At 35.8% G+C, this 26,853-nt stretch overlaps 1 protein-coding gene and 1 pseudogene across 6 annotated transcripts in view; one reads left to right on the top strand and one right to left on the bottom strand.

Moving 5' to 3' along the window:
* PHKB (phosphorylase kinase regulatory subunit beta) overlaps window positions 1-26,853 on the top strand; it is a 214,910-nt gene that overhangs the window by 122,538 nt on the left and 65,519 nt on the right. For all 6 annotated transcript variants that reach the window (XM_072827267.1, XM_072827266.1, XM_072827263.1 and 3 more), the window contains 2 exons: window positions 692-850; window positions 10,899-10,993. In XM_072827267.1, the coding sequence (XP_072683368.1) occupies window positions 692-850; window positions 10,899-10,993 (254 nt within the window). The remainder of the gene's footprint in view (window positions 1-691; window positions 851-10,898; window positions 10,994-26,853) is intronic.
* LOC140634562 (U4 spliceosomal RNA) lies at window positions 17,171-17,301 on the bottom strand (annotated as a pseudogene).

The following is a 26,853-nucleotide window of genomic DNA, read 5'->3' as shown; positions in this document are numbered from 1 at the left end:
TTATTTTCTTCCAAGATTTTACTTAAATTCAAGTTAGTTAATATATTAGGTATAGTATTGGTTTCAGGAGTAGAATTTAGTGATTCATCACTTACATATGGCAGGCCCATCACAACACATGCCCTTTAAGAAATGTTTTAAATGAGTTAGTCACAGGGGACAATGGATTTTTTTTTCTCTTCAGTGATATTGAATAGTAGATAATGGGCTAAATGTTTAAAATGGGGATTTCTTTGCTTTAAGCAATGGCTCAGGGTTATAATTCTTCATTTGAGATTACACAGTATCTCATTTGTAATGCTTCTACAGACTAATCCTATTAGAGATAACTTCTATGGCTCTAAATGTTTGCATACTGTATTTTTATTGATTCATTTAAAGGTGTTAAAATTAAATGTTGTTAAAGGAGATTATGTACACATTATTGGCTAAAGCATATCATATGCTGTCAAATTAGTGTTTTAAAGTCAAAGAGCTTTTTCCATGTTTTTCACTGGCAATTTCTGAAAGCCAATATATCCAATTTTCTGTAGCCTATCAAATCTATTACTTCCTTTACAACCTCTCTCTCTCTCTCTCTCTCTATTTCTCTCTCTCTCTCTCTGCTTTCTAACATTGCAATATCTTGAAGGGAAAACTTGGGGAGGACACTGTTTTTTATATTTCAGATATTTATTTTTAAACTCCGTAGGTTATCCTGTCATACCAAAGTACTATTATGTGCCAGCTGATTTTGTAGAAAATGAGAAAAGAAACCCTGGTAGTCAAAAGCGATTTCCTAGCAACTGTGGCCGTGATGGAAAACTCTTTCTTTGGGGACAAGCTCTTTATATCATTGCAAAACTCCTGGGTAAGTGGAGAAGGTTGGGTACATTTTTTCCCTTGGTATCAAGCTGTTAGAAATAAGTATATTTTTGCTGACATCTTTCTTGGATTTGGGTGGTGTTTCATACTGTTTAAGAGGTCTTGGGGGAGTTTGTTAGTATGTAAAAGTATAATGTGTCTTTTTCTCTGAATGACGATGGACAGTTTCTGGGAAGAATGTCAAGTAGGTGTGGGTACCTTTATGGTCGTTTAGGGGCTGCATTCAGCCTAGTGGATAGGTTTCTAACAGGAGGTTGTGGGAACTTTGAGTTACATTTATATAATGTGAAAAAAATTCTGATTTTATGCTTGGTCATAGCTTTAATAAACCAGTTGCCAAAAGGAATTGGTTATCTCAAAGTTTTCCTCTTTCCCAAAAATATACATTGGCAATTTACTCAGTTAGCTTAGAGGCCTAATGGGACCATTATTCGTGTTTTGTTTTGTTTTGTTTTGTTTTGTTTTGTTTTGTTTTGAAGAATTTTCAGGGTATCCTAAAACTTCTGCTGAATATGAGTACTCTTTGGATACATTGAGATAAAGGCTAATTTAATGAACACACACACAAAAGCATTATTATGCATTTTCTGCATCATTGCTTACTAAAATTTCAAATATTATTAGCTTTTACATCAAAAAGACTATCATATTAGAGTCAATTCCTTAATGGCAAACAAATTATGAAACAGGTTGATTATAAATACTGTGTGTACCTGCACTAGAAGAACTGCTTACTGTGTGAAGAATTGTTACTGTCTTTGTTTTTCCCAGTATTATTGCATAAATGCTAAAATTGTTTGTGTTGTAAGAGTAATCATCTTTAGTTTCTTTTTTTTACATTCCATTAGGGAAGAATATTTCAGATTTCCAATTCAAGCTTTTTACAAATGACATATAAGAGCACACAGAAGCTAACCAAAGAAGAGAAAATTAAGTTTAATGCAGTTTTCAATTTGCTTGTTTCCTAACTGCTTTTTTTTTTTTTTTAATTTTTTATTTATTTATGATAGTCACAGAGAGAGAGAGAGGCGCAGAGACACAGGCAGAGGGAGAAGCAGGCTCCATGCACCGGGAGCCCGATGTGGGATTCGATCCCGGGTCTCCAGGATCGCGCCCTGGGCCAAAGGCAGGCGCCAAACCGCTGCGCCACCCAGGGATCCCCTCTAACTGCTTTTTTGAGTCCATATATACTTAATGCTAATTTAAGAACCAGTAGAAAAATTTTCATCTTTTAAAGGGACAGCTTCTTGATAAGGAGTTGATATTATTTGTACAGGTTTTGCTTTTAGATTTTCCGAAAGAAAAAATATATATACATGAAGTAGTTTTCTTAAAATCAAGCCAGGTTGGGCAAGGTTATCTCTGATTAGAATGTTATTTCCATCTTAATAGCATGAATACAAAGAAGCCTTCTGGTGATACAACTAAACAAAACATGTAGCAGAGGAGTAGTTAACTGATCTAAGGACAAGAATTTTAACATCAGAATCATAAATTCCTATATAAATTTGTTACAATTGAACATGATGAAATTTTTCTGATGTTGAAAACTAGAACTTGGGATGGATATTGGATTTGAGATCTAAATCTTTATCATCCTGCTTTTTGCTCTATATCCAGTCTAGGGTTGAGTGCTGGAAAGAGTGCTATTTGAGCAAAGCCTCTGGATAAAATTGGGAAGGCTAATGAATTGGGAATGCAGAATTTACTATACATAAGCAAATTGGGCTTTTAAAAAGGAGAAGTTTGAAAATGTTATCAATCGGTAAAAAAGCATTGGCCCTTCCTTACTCTAAAATAAATGTATTGAATATAGGCAGATTTTGAGTGTAGATAGCATTTCTGTATGTTAAGATGAGTGTGAACAAAAAATAGTCCAGACGATGCCATCCTATCTGTTTCATGACCAAAAAGAAGAAAAACTTTATAAAGAGTCAATTTCTCTTTTCCTGCTGAGCTCCTAAAAAGGCAGTAGAGAACATACAGAAGGTGTGTTGCAAACTATGAAACCACATGCTTTCTTTCCCACTGAAAAAAGAGATGCTGCATATTCATTAGCTCTCTGACCTAGCTGTGTGTCATCTGGTTAACAGACTCACTGATTAAGATGAATAAAATCTCAGAAGACTAAATCATTTAGTTGCTCTTAAACTATTGTATACTCATCCCAAGAACATCAGACTTCTGTGGATGTTATTTAGATTCCAGATACCACATTTACTAACAAAGTCTTATTTATTCATTAAAGGAGGCTTGGTTGGATATCTTCTTGACAGCATTTTGTGGGCAGTTAATTGGAGTTATCTGAAAATCATAGAACAGTAAATCTTTGAAATTATTCTATAATATATGACTTTCACTAATTCTGTCAATTTTTTATCCAGTGAAATCTAATGAGAATATTTAGCTTTTATATGTACATATATATGTATATTTATATATACATATATATGTCAGTTATATACATATATATAAGCAAAATATTCTTATATATACATATATATATACACACACACAATAATGAATAATTATGCAACAAAACCATGTGACTTTTATTACATTGTTAGAGCAAAAAGACTCAATATGCTATTTCCTGGCTTGAGGCCTGAACTGCCCAGTGTATTCTTAGAAAATAGTTAATTATTACAGTATTTTTTTCTTTAAAAAATTAATATATTCAAGATTATGACCTTCACTTAGGCACCACTATAAGATTCCCAAATCATTAAAGATTAGAGCATTATAGAACTTAAGATAAGTGGATAGAAGAATTTTTTTAGGATGGATACTTTGAAAACATTAATAATAAGTATCAATACTTAAAACAAGGCATGTTCTCTAATTAAACTTGAAAATATTGAACAGTTGATTTATTTATTTATTTTAGAGAGAGAAGGGGGCACAAGTTGGAGGAGTGGCAGAGAGAGAATCTGCAAGCAGACCCCTCACTGAGCACAGAGCCTGATATCGGGCTTGATCTCATGACCCATCAGATCAGATCATGACCTGAGCTGAAACCAAGAGTTGGACATTCAACCAACTGGGCAACCCAGGTGCCCTGAACATTTTGACCAATTTTAGTTAACTACAACTTTCCCTCCAACACACACACACTCCCAAAACAGTCAGATGAATGAAAATTTTCTTGAATTTCACAAGGATTTTTTTTTCTTGTCAAGATGAGTGTTACTGAATTTTCTAGGAGGGTTAGGAAGTTTTTAAAGTGATAAAATAGATATAGAAGTAATTTAAAATATCCAAAATGCTATGTACATATAAAGTTCCCAAATTAATTTCTTAGGTGTCTAATGTTCTTTGGTAAGTCATTATTTAGAATCTATTTTCCAGTAGAAACTATATTTTAAATGATTATTAACAGCCAGCACACTTGGAACTAACCATGTGATATAGATTATTTCTCTGATATAATCATCTTTATCCTTCACTTTCTTCTCTGTTAGTTTCTTCTTTTTTTTCTTCATGTTTTTCTTCAACTGTGGCAGGAAGATGAAGAGTTTTGGGATCATAAACTTAAGGAACTAGACAGTTCAGGATTTCAATACAATTTCTACTACTTACCACTTATATGACTTGAAGAATTTTCTTAACTTCTTTGATTGTCAGTTTCTTTATTTTTTAAAGGATTCATTGATGAAGAAATAGACATAAAGCATTTACTGTGAGACAGATACATAGTTACATGGTTCTACTTCCTGTACTTCCTTCTACCCTCCCTCCCTCTCTCAGCCACCATTTAGGAGATAGTATTTGTTAAAATGTATTTCATAGTTCTTATTAACCAGGCAACTCAGGATGCTCACAGGCCCTCCTTGTAGGCACCCCCATAGCCACAAAACATCACAAGAAGAAAATGCTTCCCTAGTTGCTACTTAACCATTCATCTTCTCCATGATTTAGCAATTTGTAGAGGCCTACTGTATGCTAGTTACTGACATCCAGTAGCTCTACAGCAGAATTGAATGTGACAACCTAGGAAATATTTGTCTCTCTGAGGGCAGCTTAGTTTCTAATTACAATGTTTGTAACTAAGGTAAATCCATTTGTATTTGATTTCATTCACGGTGTTTTTTGCCCAATTGACGTCAGATATAAAAGCAACTTACTAAGCCTGGAAATCTAATGTTTTTTAAAGTTAAAGTTAGTGATCAAGTGCCCCCTAGTGTGCATGAAGAAACTGAAGTCTTGATTTTCATTGGTCTCTTGACTTCAAATGCAGTTGACGCCTTATTCAGTATAGCACATGGTTTTGTTACTGATCAGTTAAAGATAAAACGAACAGATAAGAGTACATGGATATATTTCTACATTGTGGTTGCTAAGAGATTTCCCAGCTGTTACACTTCAGGAAACTTCAAGCAGAAAGACATTGATTTCTAAGCACTGTTGTTATCTTTTTCATGGTATCTTTGTGATTGCTAGTGCCCTAAAGTGGGATTTCTGTGCAGTAGGCATTATAAACAACTTGAGAGCACATGTAATACAGTATAATTTTAAAAGCTTCATCTAAGAAGATTTTCTTCCCTTAGCTTATTAGATAAATTTCTGGCTTTCTTAAATCTAAAATGTTTAGTTGAATTGCTACTAGGGCTAGAAAACTTGCATAAAAATTTATGATCCTACCCTTAAATATATTAATAAAATTGAATATAAAAGCAGTGATACCTAGGGTCTGAGAAGACTGCAAACATACTATCAGACTGTTTCCCAGAAATACTAATAATACCTGCCTTAAAATGTATCTGATTCTGTGCTCTGTCCTTTTTAAGTATTATCTTAAGTAATCTTCCTAGCTTATTTATGAGATGGATACTGTATGTCATAACTGAGGCTCAGAAGAGTTTAGCAACTCACACAAGGTCATATAGCCCATGACTAACACTTACTGATTTATTCAGGAGTCTGCAGGGTGACTGTGTCACTTGTAACCTTTGTGGCATTAAATATGCTCATTAAAAATAAAAAGTTTGCTAACTTAGTAAAATATTAATTTGTATCCAGTTTTCATTTATATGCTTATTGTTAAAAACATATTTGTCATTTTTTGCCCTCTACAAATTGTCTAGTTTGCTTTGCCCATTTACCCTTGATTTTTATGGGTTTCCTTATCAGTATGCATGAATGTTTTATATATTAGATATACTAAACCTCCTTGGTATTTTCCTCATTTGTTTGCCTCTGAATTTTTTTGCATTCTTTTTTGATGAACGAAATTTAAAATCTTTACATAATTAGATATATCATTTTTTAATTTAATTCTGGTCATGGAACTTTTAATTTTGAGAAGTCCATTCCTGTTAGTCAATTGAGTTAAAAATAATTATAATTTTGAATTTTTTTGGTATAGTATATGAGGTTGAGGATCTATATTTTCTTTTTCTCTGTAGCTTATTTCTTAATACATGTGTTAGTAATATATGTCATTGCAACTGAGAATCAGTTAGGCTTTGAAGCACATAATTTTTACCCCATAAATTATCTGCTGAGCCTATTTTAGTATGTCCTATGTAATTTTGGTGTCATGATAAAAGTACTTGCTCTGTTAAATTTCCTTTGGATTGTCATTTTATTAAAGAAACAAAAATTCTTGGTATTTTCTTTTTACCCTTAATAATGATTGTTTGAAGTAATCCTGGTATATTTTTCATAAAATTTTTATGAATAAAAAAATACAAATATTAATGGACATAATCTGTCATGTAAAGATTTAAAGACAGCTGTCCCTAAATATAGAAATGCTTGATTATCTGTGAGGTTTGGTACCATATTATGAGATGTAGAAAGCCATTACTCTTTTATCCTTTTTCTCTTATTTTCATTTTAAATATTCTGCAGTTGGTCAGGCACAAGTTCTTTCAGGCTTGCCACTCTTCAGGAGAAAGCCATTGCCGTGGAATCAGCGCATTGAGGAACTCTGTTTTGCCTCCTGAATGTTAAAAATCAATTCAGTGAGAAGACTATGTCTATTAACCTAACCTTTTGAGGCATTAGTCACTTTTACCATTATGGAAATGAAAGCAATGATTACAGCAATTGATGTTTCCTAATTTGTTAATCCACCAGTTTATTATTTTGTTTAATAAGTCTCTTGAGCACCTACTATATGGCAGATGCTGTGCTAGAAAGCAGGGAATAGAAGCATATAGCCCATGGGATTATAGATGAGCACATGGTGTAGATTGGAATATCAAGCTAGATATATAGATGCAGTACAAATTGAGAAATGAGAAGGAAATGCAAAGAAAGAAGCTTTTTCAAGAGACTTGGTTAACTGTTTGATCCATATCAATTTTAATAGATTAGCATTTATGGTTTCCAAGGATATAGGATTTCTTAATTTTTCTGTATCATTTATAAATAACAAAATAATAAAGATAGAATTTCATTTCTGTAGAAAGACAGTGAAACATTAATTATGTAAAATGCTTGTTGGTAGTGGAAATTTTTTCACATCTCAGTGATCAGACAAATGAGATAGGGAAATAATTTGGTGTTATTTAGAATATCACTGTACTAATCAACCCTGCATCATGAGTTCAACTGATATTAATAAATAGAAATTATATGGCGATATTTGCCATTAATTAAGCCTATATTGTTTTCATTTAAATTTTGTAAAAGTTTATTTTTTTTTCAGAAATAAAAGAATGCTTTGTGATTTGAATAGGAAAAATATAGCATATCAAGGACCAAATTATTTGGTTAATGTTTTCTCCTCTTGGTATTTTTTCCATCTGTGTTTGTACAGTATCAGTATTCTTAAAGGATAGGATTAGTCTGGAACCCAAAATCGAGAGAGAGACTGCCTGTTTGAACCCAAGCTCTGTCATTTACCTGCTGTGTGCACATTGCTTAACCCCTCCACTTCTCCATTTTGTCATCTGTAAAATGAAGGTTGTAATGAGGATTAATGATTTAGCATATATAAAATGCTCAAATGAGGCCAGGAATGTAGTAAGCACTGTGAAATGTTGCCCTGGTTCCTGTGGCAGAGACAGCAGTAGCTGTGGTATCTTTGGTGCGGCAGCTTCTATGGCTGCTACAGTCGCTGTTCCTCCTTTTTCTTGTCATACTATCATTAATATCACTTTTATTATTATTAAAAACATCTTCCAAGAGTTACTGAAAACACTATCAGATAGCATTGTATACATACCCTGAAATTGCCGTAGAATAGAAATACCTGTATAATGAGAAACAGTACCCCAGCTGCATAGAAGTTTACAAGCATGTCTATGGTTGACTCTGCTCTGTTTTTCAGAATTATTCATTGACTAAAAGAAGCTATGGAAAATGAAGGTTTGGGGTTTTTTTTTTTTTTTTTTTTTTTACTACTAAATATTATATGCAGGTGAATTTATACAAAACTCTACATGGTGTTGTTTTTAATGTAATCAGTAAAGAATTGAAGATCAAATATGAAAAGAAGACATTTTCATGGCTTAAGTACAGCAGAAATTGTACTGATTCACTTTGGGAGAAGTTAAATTCTTTTTTTTTTTTTTTTATGTTATCCAATTAGCTTTACATATCTGGGCGTAACTAAGATAACCTTATAGATGTGCAGTTGCTGGGACAGAGTACCTGCTGTAATTTGCATAAATACCACCACTTGCACTCCAGCAAAGGTTATGCAGAATTACACTTGAAAGTTTTCTTCCCAGCATAGTCCTCTCCATGTCCATGGAGAATCCCTGCTACGTTGAGCCTTAGGTACTGAATCTCTCTGAGGTGTGTTACAGCAGTAAACACAGAGAACTCCTGACTAAATACCTTCTCCTTACTCTCTTCTTTCAGACACTCTAAATTACGTTCCTTGTTATGTCCTTGGATTTTATCCAAAGTTGCCACAAGGAACTACCACATGAAAAGGGCTTCCAGTGCAACAGTACAACACCAGTCCAAGCTATTGCATTATTTTTTTTTTAAGATTTTCTTCATTTATTCATGAGAGACACAGAGAGAGAGGCAGAGACACAAGCAGAGGGAGAAGCAGGCTCCATGCAGGGAGCCCAATGTGGGACTCGATCCCAGGACCCCAGGATCACACCCTGGGCCAAGGCAGGCGCTAAACCGCTAAGCCACCCAGGGATCCCCGAAGCCATTGCTTTCATGCTGGCTAGTGCCCCATAAAAAATACCCTGTCTCAGAAATCTCTTTTGGAATTTAGTATTAGGAAATACTTTGCTCTTCATGAACTGGTTTCCTTTCTTGAGAGAATGCAAATACATTATTCTTAGAACAGCTTTATTGAGGTATAATTTATATACCATATCTTAGCCTATTCAAAGTTTAAATTCATTGGTTTTTAGTTTATTTATTTACAGAGATTTGTACAACCATCACCACAATCAATTTTAGAATATTTTCATCACCCTTCAAAAAAACTCATATCCAGTCACTCCCCACTCATCCTCTTTTTTTTTTTTTTTTTAAGATTTTATTTATTCATGAGAGACCTAGAGAGAGGGAGAAGCAGGCTTTCCGTGGGGAGCCTGATGAGGGACTCAATCCCAGGACCCTGGGATCATGACCCAAACCAAAGATAGACACTCATCCACTGAGCCACCCAGGTGTCCCCCCAACTCACCCCTTATCACTTCATCCTTTCCCCCAACACTGGACACTCATTAATCTTTCTATTCCATAGATTTGTCCATACTGGACATTTCATATACCTTGAATCATATAATGCATGGCCTTTGTGACTGACTTTTTTCACTTCACACTTTCAGGGTTCACTGATGTATCAGCACTTAATTCCTTTTATGGTCAAATAACATTCCCTTGTATATATACTGCATTTGATTTATCCATTCATCTAGTGATGGACATTTGGGTTGTTCCCACTATTTTGCTTTTATGAATAATGCTGCTGTAAACTTTTATGTACAAGTTATTGTTTGACATATATTTTCATTTCTCTTGGGTATATACGTAGGATTAGAATTGCTGAGTCTATGGTAAACTGTGTGTTTAACATTTTGAGCAATTCAAACTGTTTTCCAAAGTAACTGTACCATAATGCATTCTCTCCAACCATTGTTCTTATCTGTTTTTTTGATACTAGCCATCCTAATGGATATGAAGTGGTGTCTCATTATGATTTTGATAATCATTTCCCAAACTACTTAATGTTGTTGAGCATCTTTTTGTGGGCTTATTAGTAATTTGTGTATGTTCTTTGGAGAAGTGTCTATTCGGGTACCATGACCATTTTTTAATTGTGTTGTCTTTTTTTTATTGAGTCATAAGATTTTTTTTAATGTATTCAAAACAGAAGTCACTTACAAGATACATGATTTGCAGATGTTTTCTCTCATTCTGTGGGTTTTGATTTCACTTTTTAATCATTACCCTTAAGGTCCAAAAGGTTATAATTTGACAAAGTTTAATTTATCTCATCTCTTCTTTATCACTTAATGTTTTGATTGTATAGTTTTATCTAAGCCAAAGTCACAAAAATTTACTCTTATTTTCTTTGAACAGTTTTAAAGTTTTAGGTCTTATGTTTAACTTTTGATCTATTTTGAGTTAATTTTTGTAGATGATTTGAGGAAGAGGTCCAACTTTATTCATTTGCATTTAAATATACTCAAGTTGTCCCCACACTATTTGTGAATAAACCTATTCTTTCCCCCAATGAATTAGCCTGCTTTCAGGGTTCATTGATTTAGCCTCATCCATAAGTTTTGGTATGTTGTCTTTTCATTTTCAATCATCTTATCAGAATATGTATTAGAAACTATTTTCTAATTTCCCACTTAACCCATTGGTTATTTAGGAGTGTGTTAATTTCCATGTATTTGTGAATTTCTAAAATTTCTTCCTGTTGATTGATTTCTAATTTTATTCTATTGTCAGAATAATACATTGTATACTTTTAATTCTTTAAATTTATTGAGGATTGTTTTATGGCCTAGTATATGGAAAATGTTCTGTTAGGTCTAGTTGGCTTATAGTGTTGTACAGATGCATTTTTAATAATGTCCTTTCCCTTCTCTTTTTTTTTTCAGCTGATGAATTAATCAGTCCTAAAGACATTGATCCTGTCCAGCGCTATGTCCCACTACAGAATCAGCGTAACGTGAGCATGAGGTTTTCCAATCAAGTAAAGAGATTTTTTTTTTCTTAATTTAGACTTGTCTAAAGACATTTAAATGTTAATTTAAAAAAATTTATTCTGAATAGGTTTTTATTGATTTTTCTGAGGGCAAGGCTTTTCTCTTTTCTGGTTAGTTAAGATTTACTTGTGGTAAAAGATTATTTATTAATGAAGAAATATGAGTCAGATGTATCCAACAGGATGTCTTCCAGACAAATGTTTTCATCTTCACAGTGCTTGAATTTAAGGTGTTAAATGCCTTCAGGAGGAAACAGTATGTATGTGTGGGCAAGGGAATATATGAGGTAGAAATGGAGTCTCATTGAAAGGCCCTGTGCTTAATTTCTCTCTATTTCTGTGTCTCGGTGACAGAACTGAGTGATTGACAGAGTGTTCTTCGTACTTAGTGACATGTTGGGTGCAGGAATAATTTAAAATTTTTTACATTTACTAGCTATGGATTCAGACTGTGTTGTGTCAACAAAATAAGTGTTTGCAGGATCAGCAAGATTGATGTTGATTTGAGCAAACCCTCAAGTATTAAATGATACCAGTAATGAGGACTGTTAAAATGAAAATGTTGTGGATTATGGAAACTGCCTGAGGAGAAAGGGAATGAACCTGAGTGTGTGCCTGGGATTCCAAGCAGTTAACATTTATTTAATAAGGGTAACAGTACTTCCAGGAGATACGCTTATAAAATCAAAATGCCCTTTTTGAGGTGCCTAAGTGGCTCAGTTGTTTAAGTTTTCAACTCTTGATCTCAACTAAGGTCTTGATCTCACAGTCATGAGTTTGAGCCCCATGTTAGGCTCCACCCTGGGCATGGAGCCTAATTTAAAAAAACACGCAAAAAAACTCCTTTTATTAAAAAAAAATGCATATACATATAATACACACATATACATTCACACACACAAATAAATACTTGTTTTAGTGAGAGAAAGGGAGATCCAACCAGGTCCATTAGATTGTGTCACACTATTTCTCTGATTCTTTTGCTGGTCTTCAACAAAACATGTAATTACTCACAGTGGTTTATATATGAGAAGCTATTTCGGAGACTTGTAAATAAATGTTAAGATTTTTCTCAAGAGTGTGAAATCCCTATGTTAATATGTGTTAGAAATTTTTCACTGGACTATTGACTCCTGTGTAAGGTGAGGATTTGGGCTTTATCTTAGTTACCACTTGTATCAGTGCAGTACAAGTATATATTCTGTACAAATTTGAGATATGCAATTTCACTTGATGAAATGGTAAAATAGGGAATACATTTAACTTCATATTACCCATTGCTGTGACTCTGAGCCATTTTAAGACCAGTATGTATCATTTACATAGCATTTCACATGTGTTACACACTTTTGTAGAGTAATGAAATCTCAAAGCCTTTTATTAGAAAATAAATAGGTCACAGATTTGAGTTGTGGGAATAGGAGCCAGAGAGCACCAAAGCACATAACTAACAAAATCAACAATTCAAACAGTTACTTCATGCTTGATACATATAAGGAAGGCTGTGGATTATGTGTAATTTTTGACATGCAGTATACTTCCTACTCTTTCTCTCCCATTCAAGAAAAGCCAATTAGAGTACAAGTGAGAATTTTATAGAGAACTCACTCTAGGTGTGTTTTTTATATTGAAATCATTTTTTTAAATTGCTACTAAATTATTTGTGCTGTGCCTTCCAAGTGAAGCCACATCCTACATAAAAGTCTTGCTGTAGGGTAAGGACAAAGACTTCTCTCCTGCAGCTTCATAGGGATTATATCTATACAGACTTGCATACAGTTTCTGAGAAGGATATGATGGAAGGATTGGCAGCAGAAAATTCCCGGGAGCCATTATGCCTCACCCTGTTGGCAACTTGGTTGTAATGATATATAAAATGACGAGATGCCATTTGCCACTTTCTTGGCAGTAGCATGACCAAGGTCATATTGCTGGGACTGGGTGGCATGGACTAATGAAATAGAGATCAGACATAGCCCTCTGTTTGAAATGTTGATGTCACAGACCTCTTAATCATTATTGACCAGGTTGGACTTTGCAATTAACTGATATCCAGGGATTGTCCAGGTGCTTTAAACCCTACTAAATGATGGGAAGAGTAAAGAAGGAGTAGTAAAGTTCAAGCAATTTCTGGAAATGAAAGAAGTCCCTGACTTTGAAGGAAGCTATATCAGAGGTCCCCATTTATCCTTTGCCTTAGTGATTCACTAGATGAACTCGCGGGATTTAGAAACTGTGTTGCTTACACTTATGATTTATTACAGTGAAAGCATGCAGGATAAAATAAGCAGAGGCACTCGGGGCAAGTCTTGAGGAGACCGGGCACAAGCTTCCCAGTGTCCATTCCCAGTGGAGTCATGTGAGACACAGTTACGCAGCAATGATGTGTGAAAACACATACAAAGTGTTGCCAACCAATATTTGCTCAAGCTTGAGTGTCCAGGGTTTTTATCAAGGGTCATTCATGTAAGCACATAGCACCTGCATGATTGACCTTGGTTATTCAAGCTCTAGCTCCCCAGAGAGGGGGGGAAAACAGATGTTCACCATAAATCACATTGTTAGCGTAAACCATCTGGACAAACTGGTACGGTATGGCCAAAGGCCTTAATTAAGCATGCAAAAATGCTCTTATCTGACAGAACATTCCAAGAAGCCAGCCAAGGACCCATCCTGCAAATATGCCTTTCCTGGAAATGTTCAGAGTTTGAACAGCCCAGGCCTGCTGAATTAATTCTTTCCTTCACAAAAAGGTTATGGCAGAAGGAAGTTTCCAGAATCCAGAAAGGAGAAAGTGTGCCAGAACTGTGGCATTGTCCACTCCTTCAACTATGTATAGGGCTATTGATGAATTATAGACCTAAAACATTGAGGATTAAATTGAGAGCTATTGATTTCCTTAATAATACCCATAGCGAATTAATTTCATGTGAAAGGAAGTCCTTTTATACCTGGGTTTAAGACGGCTGTTGGAAAAGTATGCTATCATCTCGATGACCTTCCTCACTACTCTCTCACTAGTCAGAAATTGCTGTTTTCTTTTGAAGAATAGAGAAGAAAACAAATCCCCTTTTGTAGGTAAATTTAGAGGAGTAAAAAGAAAGGTATTGTGAACAACAGCAGATATACTTTGTAGTATTGTGAGATTTTGACTCCCTCCAAAAAAACCCCTCCAGAAACCCACCTTTTGGAGATCTTAGAATGTAAGTTCCCAGAGATCAGAGAAAATGTTTCATTTATTTTCGTAGCTTCAATACCTGTGATAGAATCATCATGTTTAACTTGAATGTTTGAGTATACTTGAAGGTATGTGTGGGAGGAAGGTATAGTGGACTTCTCAGGCAAATGTCTCTAAATTTGTACCTCTAATCCTCTTTCCTAATATTTAAACTTGAATTTCCAACTACTTGGTGATCATCTCTCCACAGATCTAGTATCTAAGATCCATCATTTCTGGATGTATACTTATCTCCAACTTATTCAGTTGTAGACATTAAATATGCACAGCTTTTTCATGTCAATCATATCTCAATAACATTGTTCAATATATTAAACTTTTTATGAATTAAAATTTTCTTTAATTTGTTTTTTAATTCTAGTTGATATACAGTATTATATTAGCTTCAGGTGTACAATATGGCAACTCAACAGTTCTATACATCACCCTGTGCTCATCACAGTAAGTGCACTCCTTAATTTCCATCACCAATTTAGCCCATCCCCCCACCTTCCCTCTAGTAGCTGTCAGATTGTTCTCTATAATTAAGTCTGTTTCTTGCTTTGACTATCTCTTTTTTTTCTTTCTCATTTTTTTTTCTTTGCTTGTGTGTTTTGTTTCTTAAGTTCCATATATAGTATTTGTCTTCCTCTGACTTCTTTTACTTAGCATTATATTCTCTAGCTTCATCCATGTCATTGCAAATGGCAAGATTTCATTCTTTTTTTATGGCTGATAATATTCGTGTGTGTGTGTTTGTGTATATATATGTATACACCACATCTTCTTTTTCCATTCATCAATCACTTGGACACTTGGGCTGCTTCCATAATTTGGCTCCTGTAAATAATGCTGCTATATACATAGGGTTATGTGTATCCCTTTGAATTAGTGTTTTTGTGTTCTTTGGGTAAATACTGTGCAATTGCTGGGCTATAAGGCAGTTCTATTTTTAACCTTTTGAGGACACTCCACACTGTTTTCCAGAGTGACTACACCAGTTTGCATTCCCACCAACAGTGCATGAGTGTTCCCTTTTCTCCACATCTTTGCTAACATTTGTTATTGTGTTTTTGATTTTATCCATTCTGACAGGTATGTGGTGATATCTCATTGTAGTTTTGATTTGCATGTCCCTGATGATAAGTGATGATGAGCAAAAATACATTTCTAATACGAAATGTGTTAGCTTCTCTCTTCAGATCTGCCCTTCCTTCCATTGTGCTTGTCTTGGATAAGGACATTGCCTTCAGTAGTCCCTTCTTTTGCCAGTAGTTCTTCTGTCCAGATGGTTCTCATATTGGCTCTGCCTTCACAGTAGCATTGATATTTGTCTCTTCATACTCATCCCCATTGCCATGTACCACTTAGACTTCATTACTACTCAGTGGCATGGTTTTAATAATATCTCTCTGTCTCTAGTCTCTCTGTTTATTCCTTGTGCTTGAGAACACATGATCTTATAAAGCCTGGGTCCATTAATGGAATTTCTTGCTTAAAACCTTCCATGATGGGGCACTGGGGTGACACAGTCAGTTAAACATCTGACTCTTGGTTTTGGCTCAGGGTTGTGAGATCAAGCCCCGTGTTGGGCTCTGCATTCTGTGTGGAGTCTGCTTAAGATTCACTCTCCTCCTCCCTACCTCTCCCACTTGTGCACTTTCTGTATGTGTGTGTCTCTCTCTAAAATAAATAAATATATCTTAAAAAAAAAAAAACCTTCCATGATTCCCTACTCAACCCAGGATAGATTGTAAACTCCATATCCTAACATTTGAGGTCCTACACAGCACCTCAGTTTCTTATTTTTCACCTGTATCTTGCAGTTTCTCCAGATTTCTTCCAATCCTCCTGTACTACAGTTTGAGCAGGATTGCTGATCTAATATAGCACCCTGCCCTCACCCACACTCCTAGGCTTCCACATCAATCTTCACCCCAAAACCCAGGCCTCTTTGCAGGCAGAATACTTAAAATACATGTCCCAAATAGTGCCTCTTTTTTTTTTTTTTTTAAAAAAAAGATTGTATTTATTTATTCATGGCAGACACAGAGAGAGAGAGAGAGAGAGAAAGAGAGAGAGAGAGGGGCAGAGACAGGCAGAGGGAGAAGCAGGCTCCATGCAGGGAGTCCGATGTGGGACTCGATCTTGGGTCTCCAGGATCACACCCTGGGCTGAAGGCAACGCTAAACCGCTGGGCCACTGGGACTGCCCATCTTTTTTTGAATAGGGTATAAAAATTGTATAAATGCCTATTGTAAAAAGTGAAATAATATAGTTGAGATTACAGTGCAATTACATTATATTACACTGGGAATATTGGGTATGCCATTTCCCTATCTCTAGAAAGTCTTTTTTTAAAAAACAATACCTATTTTCACCTGTCTCCAAATTCCTGAATAATGTAAAGTCTTTTTGCTTCATTTCTTACCTTTGCAATTTCTGTTGTTTGTTTGAAAAGGTCATTTGTATACCTCAGCCTCCCTTCTATCTTAATCTCCTGATATTTAGTAGTTATTTTTAATTATTTTATTTATCACCTTTGTTACTCTACACATTGTAGTAAAACTACATTTTTGAGGTCATATCCTTTTAGGAACTTGTTTTTATCTTTGGTATCCTAAAATTTCATGGGAACCTGTTTTTCTGTGGGTCTTGTTTTCATTTGTTCTGCTTAGTACTTGAGCCTTTTCAATTTGTGACTTTCTTCAGCTGTGAGAGATTCTCATTAATTATTGCTTTTCTATTCTTTCTAGTAGGGCTCTTTTATTAGATCTTAGTCCTCCAGGAATGATCCCCTGAATCTCTTCCTTTTTTTTTTTTTTCCTCAAATGGTTTCTGTTTCTTTGGGTTAAAAAACCCAAAACAAAAGTTCTGGGGTTTAGTTTTTGAGTTTTCCCCCCTATATTTAGACACCCTTCCTCAACTTTTTGTTACAGCTCTTCTGTTGAATTGTTTTTCAAAGCCATATTTTAAATTTCTAGTAGCTTATCTTTGTTCTCTGATTATACCTTTCAATTAGCAATAATCGCGCCTCGGATAAACCTCATTGGCTACGATACTGCCACTGCGCAAAGCTTGATTATACCTTTCATAGCTTCTTGGCTTTTTATTTAAAGTAATTATTAATTTAGACAACCAAAATTTTTGAGGTGTCAATTTAATAAAAATGTTTACCTTTTAATTTTGAAATAAGTATAGGTACATAAGAAATTGCAAAGAAATATCCAGAGAGGGCCTGTGAACCCTTCACTAGCATTCCACAACATTAACATCTTATGTAACTGTAGTGCAATATGAAAAACAGAAAATTGATGATATAATTCACAGAGCTTATTCACATTTTATCAGTTACACATACACTCATTTGTGTTTGTGTGTGTGGCTCTGTTTTTATTACATGTGTAGCTTTGTGTAACTGCCTCTATAGTCAAGATACTGAAATGTACCATCACTGTATCATCCTAAAACTTCCTTACTCCCTCACTGCTCTCCTTAACCCCAGGCAACCACTAATTTGTTTTCCATTTTATAGTTTTGTCACTTCACAAATGTTATATAAATGGAACTATATGGCGTATAACCTTCTAGATTGGCTTTCTTCACTCAGCCTAATTCCGAAGAGAGAGATCCAAGTTACTGCATGTATCAGGTTTATTCCTGTGTTTTGCTGAGTACTTGTTCACAGTATGACCATACCACTGTCTAACCGTTCACCTGTTGAAGGCCATCTTGTGGGTTATTTGACCTTTTTTAGAATTCCATTTTGATTTACTTGTCATATTTTTTAGTATATTGATTTTGTAAATTTTCTTAGAGGTTCCTCCAGAAATTACCATATACATAGTTATCAAAAATCCTGCTGGTATCAGTGTTTTCCTTGAACAGAAGTATACAAGTATAGAAACCTTACTTCCATTTAGTGTTTTTTTCCTTTTTTACCTTTTAAACATATTTTTAAAGTATTTCCTCTGCATTTATTGAGCAGCATATCAGACTGTGTGAAAAGTTCTGATTTAATTGTGAAATTTGATTGAAGAAATTCATGAGGTAAAAGTCTATTGTGCTTATCTCAACTTTTACCATTCCCTTGTTCTTTCCTTTCTGAACATCCCAGCCTTCTTCTGTTGTTTTCTTTCTGCTTAATAGCTTTTTATAGACATTACTTTTGAGTAGGTCTGCTAGCAACATAATTCGTTGTCTTCCTTTGTCTGATAATGTCATTATTTCCCCTTCATTCTTAAAGGATACTTTTGTTAGTCACAGAATTTTTTGATTGACAGTAGTTTTCTTATAGCACTGAGAATTATTGTACTACTTTCTCTGGCTTCCTAGTGTTAGGTGATAAATCCTTCGTCAGTTCAAATTTGTGTTTTATAGGTAATACACCATTTCTGTCTGGCCTGCATCTCCTCTGAGTGGAAGGCTAGGAGACACCGAGCTCGGCTGTTGTGGGTGGATCACTCCACTCAACTGGTATCGCAAGTGAGGATCAGGGTAAGCTTGTCATGCTGTGAAGCTGCTGCAGTAGGTAGATCAGATGGCTGGTGCACTGGTTGTGGAGTGGGGTTGAGATGGCCTTCATAGCTTTGCTGCTGCTATTACAGGTGAATTGGACTGCCCACTGAAGCCCAGTTTACAAAGCAGATATCAGGACAGCTCACTGGGGCTTCTTAGCTGATGCCACAGCCCTATCGGCCCTCCAGTACCTTGTGTGAAGCAGAGGTTGGGTGGACCCATTATAGCTTTGAAGCTTCTGCTAAAGGCACATTGGGCAACTAATTGGTTGGGAGCTCAGCTGAAGAGCTAGGGTTAGATTCCCCCAACTCAGTCTCTGTTGTGCTTCCTGTTTCCTAGTCCTTTAGCCAGAGAAAATAGACTTTAATTGTTTTGTGCTTATTTTTTAGTTTATTCCTGTTGGTTATTTTAGGCCATAGCCCTCTCTGGTGCTCAGCTCAGCATATGTGAGATCTCAGGAATGTGACCACATTGCCTCAAGTCCTGACGTAGCCAGTCCAGCTCCCAGAGTCATCATTATCCATTGAATTATTTTCACGGTGAATAATTGGATTAAGAGGAGGAGGGAAAACTGAGTCTAGGCCATTGTGTTCCCACCTTCCTTTCTTTTATTTATTTATTTTTTTCCTTTCTTTTAATAAATAGTTTATCTTCATGAGTCTTTCTATAAGTAGAAATTAGAATTAAGATTTCTTCTGTTCCTTGAATTGTCTTTTTTCCCCTTAATTAAAATTTTATTGAGATATAATTAATCCTATCCAATTCACTAAAGTGCCTAATATTTCTCATTTTACCATTCATAAGTGTATAGTTTAGTGGCATTAAATACATTTACAGTGTTTTGTAACCATCACTGCTATCTGTACTCAAAACTTTATATCATCCCCAACAAAACTCTGTACTCATTAAGTGAGTCTCCTCTCCCTCCAGCTCCTGGTAATCTCTATTCTAGTTTCTGTCTCTATGAATTTACCTATTCTTGGTGCCTCATATGAGTGGAATCATGCAATATGTGCCTTTCTATGTCTGGTTTATTTCACTAAGTATAACGTCTGAGGTAATTTTTGTGTTTCATTAACATGGTATTTGTCTCTCATTCTGTTGGTTATTTTGTCGCAGACCTGGTAATTCCTCGTTTATCTAATTATATATTAATGTGATAGACGGTCTGGTTATTTTAGTATATTAAGTAGTTTCTTCCCCCCACCACCTCAACAAGAGGTGAAGAAGATGTGTTTAGGACCTTTGTCTCGCAGGGATCTGATGGGAAGCAAACTAGACTTCACTACCTTTGCCAAATGCCAGAATATGAAGGCCTTTACTTTGAGGAAGCCATTGCCTATACTAGAAGCATTAACATATCACAGCCAATTTGTTCAATACATTCAGAGAAAACCCTGTTTTATTGATGACTGTGGTTCCCTATATAGGGCATGGAGCTGGCTCCTGTGGCCTTTAGTCAGTTCTGTGTCATGCCCCCCTTCTTATATCTGTCCTCCATTGTACCTGCAAACTAAGTGCCCCTCTAGAGCCTCTCTTTTTGGTGGATCAGCTCCTATACCTGTGGCAGTATTTTGGTAATGCTCTGGGATGCTGGTGTACTTTGGAATATACCTGTATCTATATCTATATCTCTATATCGGTTTTCACTGCTCTACTTTATTCCTTAATCCACGTCCATTTGCCATCTTTTGTACTAAAAGTGTGCTGACATATCTTCTTTGATGGCCCTCTTTCTTTCTATTCATTGCTATGACTTTAGTCTTTTTTTTTTTTTTTTAATTTATTTATTTATGATAGTCACATAGAGAGAGAGAGAGAGGCAGAGACACAGGCAGAGGGAGAAGCAGGCTCCATGCACCAGGAGCCCGACGTGGGATTTGATCCCGGGTCTCCAGGATCACGCCCTGGGCCAAAGGCAGGCGCCAAACCACTGCGCCACCCAGGGATCCCGACTTTAGTCTTTTATGTTTATTTTAAATATCTATGTGGTCACTTCTGTGGGGCTGAAGAGGATCAGAATTGAGTCTATACACTCACTTTTTTTATCTAGAACCAGAAGCCTAGGCCTCACCTTCTATGCTTGAGTCTTACCTTGTTGTTGTTAAGTATCTTTTTCTCCATCTGCACTCTATGCTACTTCAGATCTTGGTTGATGACCCTAACACTGGTATTTGGGCAGAGTTGATGTTCATTAAGCAGTTGCGATGGCCACAAGTAGATGCAAACCAAGTAAATTAAATGTGAAAATTACTCAAATTGTCTGATTAAGAAATATTTAAAGGAAAATAATTTACCCCAATTGTTAGTCCTTTATTCTTGTAAATATGGTAACAGTGTCTGTTTCACTTACCCCTGCTTTCCTATGTCACATTTGATTTGGAATAGACAAATTATACAAAAGACCATATTATCCAATCATCCCATAGATTCCTCCTTGAAAACAAATCTTGTGGATTTGAAAAATATGCCATTAAATCTGGTTTCCTATAGTCCTTTTCATACTCCATGTTACAACACTTGCCACACTACTCTAGTTGTTGATCTATGTGCCTGCCTCTCTGGCAGTGGTCCTCAGCACAGAAGATGCATCATATGCTTTGTCTTCTAGGGCAAGAGAAAGGAAGTCAGAAAAATGAGAATAACCATTATTTATTGTGCTCCTGTTTATAGGCACTGTTCAAATTATTTTATATGTATTATGTGTGGTTTCAACAGTTTTCTGAAATAAATATTATACCAATTTTACATATAGATGTTTCAAAGAGGTTTAATATTTTTCCAAGGCCACACTTTTGTCAATATGTGTGCAGAACCCATATGAAGGTGTTAACTGAAGAAGGAAAGGAGGAAGAGCTGTCAGGCATTTGGAAGCAGTGATTTTCATAATGGTGTGAAGGAGTTAACAGAGGAGATAGCTTGTTTCTCCAGCAGCCTGCCTCAATATCACATCACAGAAAAATAGTTGCAGCTGTGCCTTTAGAACACTGAGAGTCCTGTGGAAATGATCTGAAAATTAAGTGCAAGGATGTCACATTAGTAAAATGTAGGCTGAGATACATTATATATAAGATTTATCATATGAAGGGGGTCTAATTTTTAGTTTCTTCTTCCCTGTTAGCATTAGGATGAGATCAAGTGCACAAGTCTAACCATTAGTGATTTTACTAGGGATTCCCCTCTTCCTTATCTAAAGGAAAGTACATTCAGGAGGCTAGCAAGCTTCTTTGAGTGGTTAGTCCTCTCTCCTTTCTCCCCAACTTGTTTCCCATTAGGAGCCCATCATTTTCTGTTGCCTAGGCAATTCTGGTGCTGGCAACCTACTGATTATCTGTGAATAAGATTTTCATTGTTCACATTGCAGCACCTCTGCCATGTTAATGTGAGAAAATGGTCCTTGAAGATGGTGTTTGTTTCCAGCCTTTGCTGCTCCTTGATATTTGGAAGAGGTCTAATTATTGCAGAAACTAACCAGCTGACCGTGTACATTTCACTAAGTCATTGTATTCTATATTATTGTTGTCTACTGGGAATAAGGTAATTCTGTAGAGGACATCCATTTATAGCAACTGGGGGGTGGGTTTCTGGAGTAATATAGCAAATGGACTTTATTTTGAAATGTGTGTTATACTAATTAGAATACAGAAAATTTCTGGTTAAATAGAAAAACACACTTAATTCCTTTTGGCAGGATTTGCAGGATTCTATCTGAAATAAACACATATAACAGGTAATAGCGTAAGACCAGCCAGAATTTTTTTTCCTTTATATTTAAGCCAATTTGAGAAAAATTGATCTTGTTTCTTGAAATAGATGTTGAATGCAACAGAATTTTTACATAAATAAGCCATTCTAATATCAAAGGAAGAGTCACAGAAAGAAGCACTCTGATATGAAATGTTATTTTAATATTCAAGATTATAAATAGATTTCTTATTGCCAGACACTCTGCCTAACAAAATAGTTAAGAGCACAGCTTCTGGGGGATCCCTGGGTGGCGCAGCAGTTTGGCGCCTGCCTTTGGCCCAGGGCGTGATCCTGGAGACCCGGGATCGAATCCCACGTCGGGCTCCCGGTGCATGGAGCCTGCTTCTCCCTCTGCCTATGTCTCTGCGCCTCTCTCTCTCTGTGTGTGACTATCAAAAATTAAAAAAAAAAAAAAAAAAAAGAGCACAGCTTCTGGAAACACAATAAATGGGTTTGAATCCAAGCTTGGACAAGTTGATTAGCCTCTGTGTACCTTAGATTCTTTACATGTAAAATCAGAATAGTATCTCATAAAGTTTTTTTAAGCATTAAAAGAGTTAATACAGGTAAAGAGCTCAGAACAGTTCCTGGTTTTTAGTTAAACACTCAACAAATGTTAGCGCTTTTATTTGCATTTTCATAGTTCCAATGCAGACATGGTAGTTAATTGAGGTGCCCAATAGTTCATTAAAAGAAAAGGGACAAGGTTGAACATGAACATGAAACTGAAACTGTGAGAGCAGACAATTCTTGGAAGGCCAGGCCTGAGGCTTAGTTCTTTAACAGAATATGGGGAGTAGCAGATGTTGGAGAAAGGGATATTCAAAAGAAGGGCAGAACAAAGGAATCTAGCAAGAAGGTAAAACAATGTCAGTGGGTAAGAAAATGTGGAGGAGATTGACTTTGAGACAGTGGTTCAAGAAGGCAAACCTACCTAGTTGGCTGGGAGGAATAGCACAGCACTGGCAGAAATTCAGGTGTGAGTCTTCAGACCTTGCATGGTTCACCTGAAGTGTAATCTGGGGAAGGTCTCCTGATATGTCTGGGGTAAAGTTCTCTAATCTATAAAATTATTTGGCTGGGTTTGATTTGTAAATCTCCTTCTAGCAGTTCTGTTGCTGGCTTCCATGATCCTAGGTTATTGGTAACCTTCGAGTGCTTTCAGTGGATAGTGTGCCCAGAAGCCAGATTGTAGGGAGTTAAAGAGTGATTAAATGGTACAAGACCATCTGTTCAGGAACTGAGTTTGCTCCGATCCAAGAAAGGTTATAAGCCTCTCTTAATTTAGTACATTTGTACTCCTACAATATGGACTTATATACCTGCTTCCCTTTTCTATTCCTGTTTCAAATCTGTTCAGTTTTTAAAGGTTTATTAATCTTAGGTGATTTAAAGAAATTTTGCATGAGGCTCAATTTTATTCAGTTCAATTCATTCTAATGCTCCCAAATAGTTTAGTCAGTTCAAAACATAATTTCTACTTAAAGGATTAAAAAAAAATCCACTTCATTAGCTTGGCAAGGAAAGAAAGTGTTTGTGTGGGACCAAAAAGCCAAATTTATCTACAAGCATAGGAATAAATTTGAATACTCAACAGAAGTTCTTGTGATTATCATAATAAAACAGAATAAAATAGTCAAAGCATCAAAAATGCTCCTGAAAACCTAGCCTGCATATGCCACAGCTACACAGAGGTTCTGTTCAGGTAATACTGTCTGTAGTCTTTAAGGGAAATGAGAGTTTCCTATCAGCTAATATTTATACCATGGGCAATGAAAATTAAATGCCTTGATCAAAAGTATCCAGAACTGAAAAATGTTAAATTGAAAGGTTAAAAAAAAAAAAAAAAAAAAAAAAATCATCATTCTAATTAACCCACTGAACTTATTAAAATTAAAAGTTCCATTAATAGACATGAAATGTAATATTTCATCAACAAGATGAAGACTTCTTTTAGTTATGGTGAAATGTAAAAGAAAAATAGATCCAAGTAAAAAAAGCAAGGCTTTTGATCCACCATAAAGGTGTACAGGAACATTATGATCTAGTATTATTTTAATGAATACTGCAGGTCTCAATTTATGCCCCTGCTTTGGTCCAACCCCCCAGGCTTACTTATATTCCTGGCATTTTACTCTGAGAAAAAGAAAATCATATTTTTTCAAAACAACAAATAAATTTATGAACTTACTTTTTACTTTCCTATTCCTCTCTTTTTAAATTATTTTGAATCTATTAACAGCTTTTAAATGTCTACTGATCTTTGAAGAAAAACTGTACCCTTTAGTCCTATTCTAACCCCCTCTTATTTAATGAGCCATATTACAAGGAGCTGATTCTTCTAAACTAGAGGACTGCACTTTAGGAGCCCCTGCCTCCCCAAGGAGTGATGTTCCCTCATGAGGTCCTTGGACAGTTCCAGGTATTTTTGTCATCATACAGTGAATAAAATATGAGTATTTTTGGTCAGCTGCTTGAAGCACTATTTTACATTTATGGCATAATTATCATGATAGAGCAGATCATGTGTGTTGAAGCACCCTTGAGAGAATTCAGTTTTACATTCATCATTTTCAGTGACACCCAAGCTTTGAATCTGAGAAGTAGACTAGCACATTTAATATGCCAATTAAAATGGATTGATCTCCTTTGACAGTCTTTGGAAAAAAGGCTAATATGAAAGGAATGCTTTTTAGTCATAATAAGAGCTTATTTTCCAAGCTGCAGAAGTTCTAATTTTAGGATGAAAATCAGTACTTATTTACTAAATCATGTACATATTTATACAGAACTCAGTCACAAACATGTACACTTGTTGGTCTCTCATTTTTCAAATTAATGAAGAAAAGAGGGGGCTCATATTTGTTTTCTAAAAATGCAGGTGCATAAAATTTTGCACAAAGTATTTTCCAAAAGATTAAAGAATACCACATATGTGTGTGATAAATTTATATTTTTAAGATGACATAGTATACTGGCTTTGCATCATACAGGCCCAACTGTATAACCAGTCTCATCTACTGATTAACTGTGTGATCTTGGAATGCCTGGGTGGCTCAGTGGTTGAGGGTTTGCCGTTGGCACAGGGCATGATCACAGAGTTCCAGGATCGAGTCCCGCATCAGGTTCCCTGCATGGAACCTGCTCCTCCCTCTGCCCGTGTCTCTGCCTCTCTCTCTCTCTCTCTCTCTGTGTCCCTCATGAATAGATAAATAAAATCTTTAAGGAAAAAAAAACTGTGACCTTGGAGAGTTTAATTAATCTCTCTAGACTCAATTTCCCCATCTATTTAATGGCGATAACCATTTCTTTTTATTTATAATATATTTTTATTTATTGAAGTTTGATTTGCCAACATATAACATCCAGTGCTCATCCCGTCAAGTACCCTCCTTGGTGCCCGTCACCCAGTCACCATATCCCCCCGCCCACCTCCCTTTCCACTACTGCTTGTTCTATTCCCAGATTAGGAGTATCTGATATTCTGTTACCCTCTCTATTTTTTCCCACTTGTTTTCCCTCCTTTCCCCTATAATCCCTAATTCTTATATTCTCCTTATGAGTGAAACCATGTAATGATTGTATTTCTCCAATTGACCTACTTTACTCAGCATATAATACCCTTCAGTTCCATCCATGTCGAAGCAAATGGTGGGTATTCGTCTTTTCTGATGGCTGAGTAATATTCCATTGTATATATACACCACATCTTTGTTATCCATTCATCCTTTGATGGACACCGAGGCTCCTTCCACAGTTTGGCTGTTGTGGACATTGCTGCTATAAACATTGGGGTGCAGGTGTCCTGGCATTCCACTGCATCCGTATTGTTGGGGTAAATCCCCAGCAGTGCAATTGCTGGGTCATAGGGTAACTCTATTTTTAGCACTTTGAGGAACCTCCACACAGTTTTCCAGAGTGGCTGTACCAGTTCTCATTCCCACCGACAGTGCAAGAGAGTTCCCCTTTCTCCACATCCTCTCCAACATTTGTTGTTTCCTGTCTTGTTAATTTTCACCATTCTCACTGGTGTGAGGTGCTATCTCATTGTGGTTTTGATTTGAATTTCCCTGATGGCCAGTGATGCAAAGCATTTTCTCATGTGCTTGTTGGCCACGTGTATGTCTTCTTTGGAGAAATTTCTGTTCATGTCTTTCGCCCATTTCATGATTGGATTGTTTATTTCTTGGGTGTTGAGTTTAATAAGTTCTTTATAGATCTTGGATACTAGCCCTTTATCTGATATATCATTTGCAAAAGTCTTCTCCCATTCTTAGGTTGTCTTTTAGTTTTGTTGACTGTTTCTTTTGCTGTGCAGAAGCTTTTTATCTTGATTAAGTCCTAATAGTTCATTTTTTCTTTCCCT

The sequence above is a fragment of the Canis lupus genome, chromosome 5, assembly GCF_048164855.1.
Source record: "Canis lupus baileyi chromosome 5, mCanLup2.hap1, whole genome shotgun sequence".
NCBI lineage: Eukaryota > Metazoa > Chordata > Mammalia > Carnivora > Canidae > Canis > Canis lupus.
This window is presented reverse-complemented; position numbering and strand designations above follow the sequence as displayed.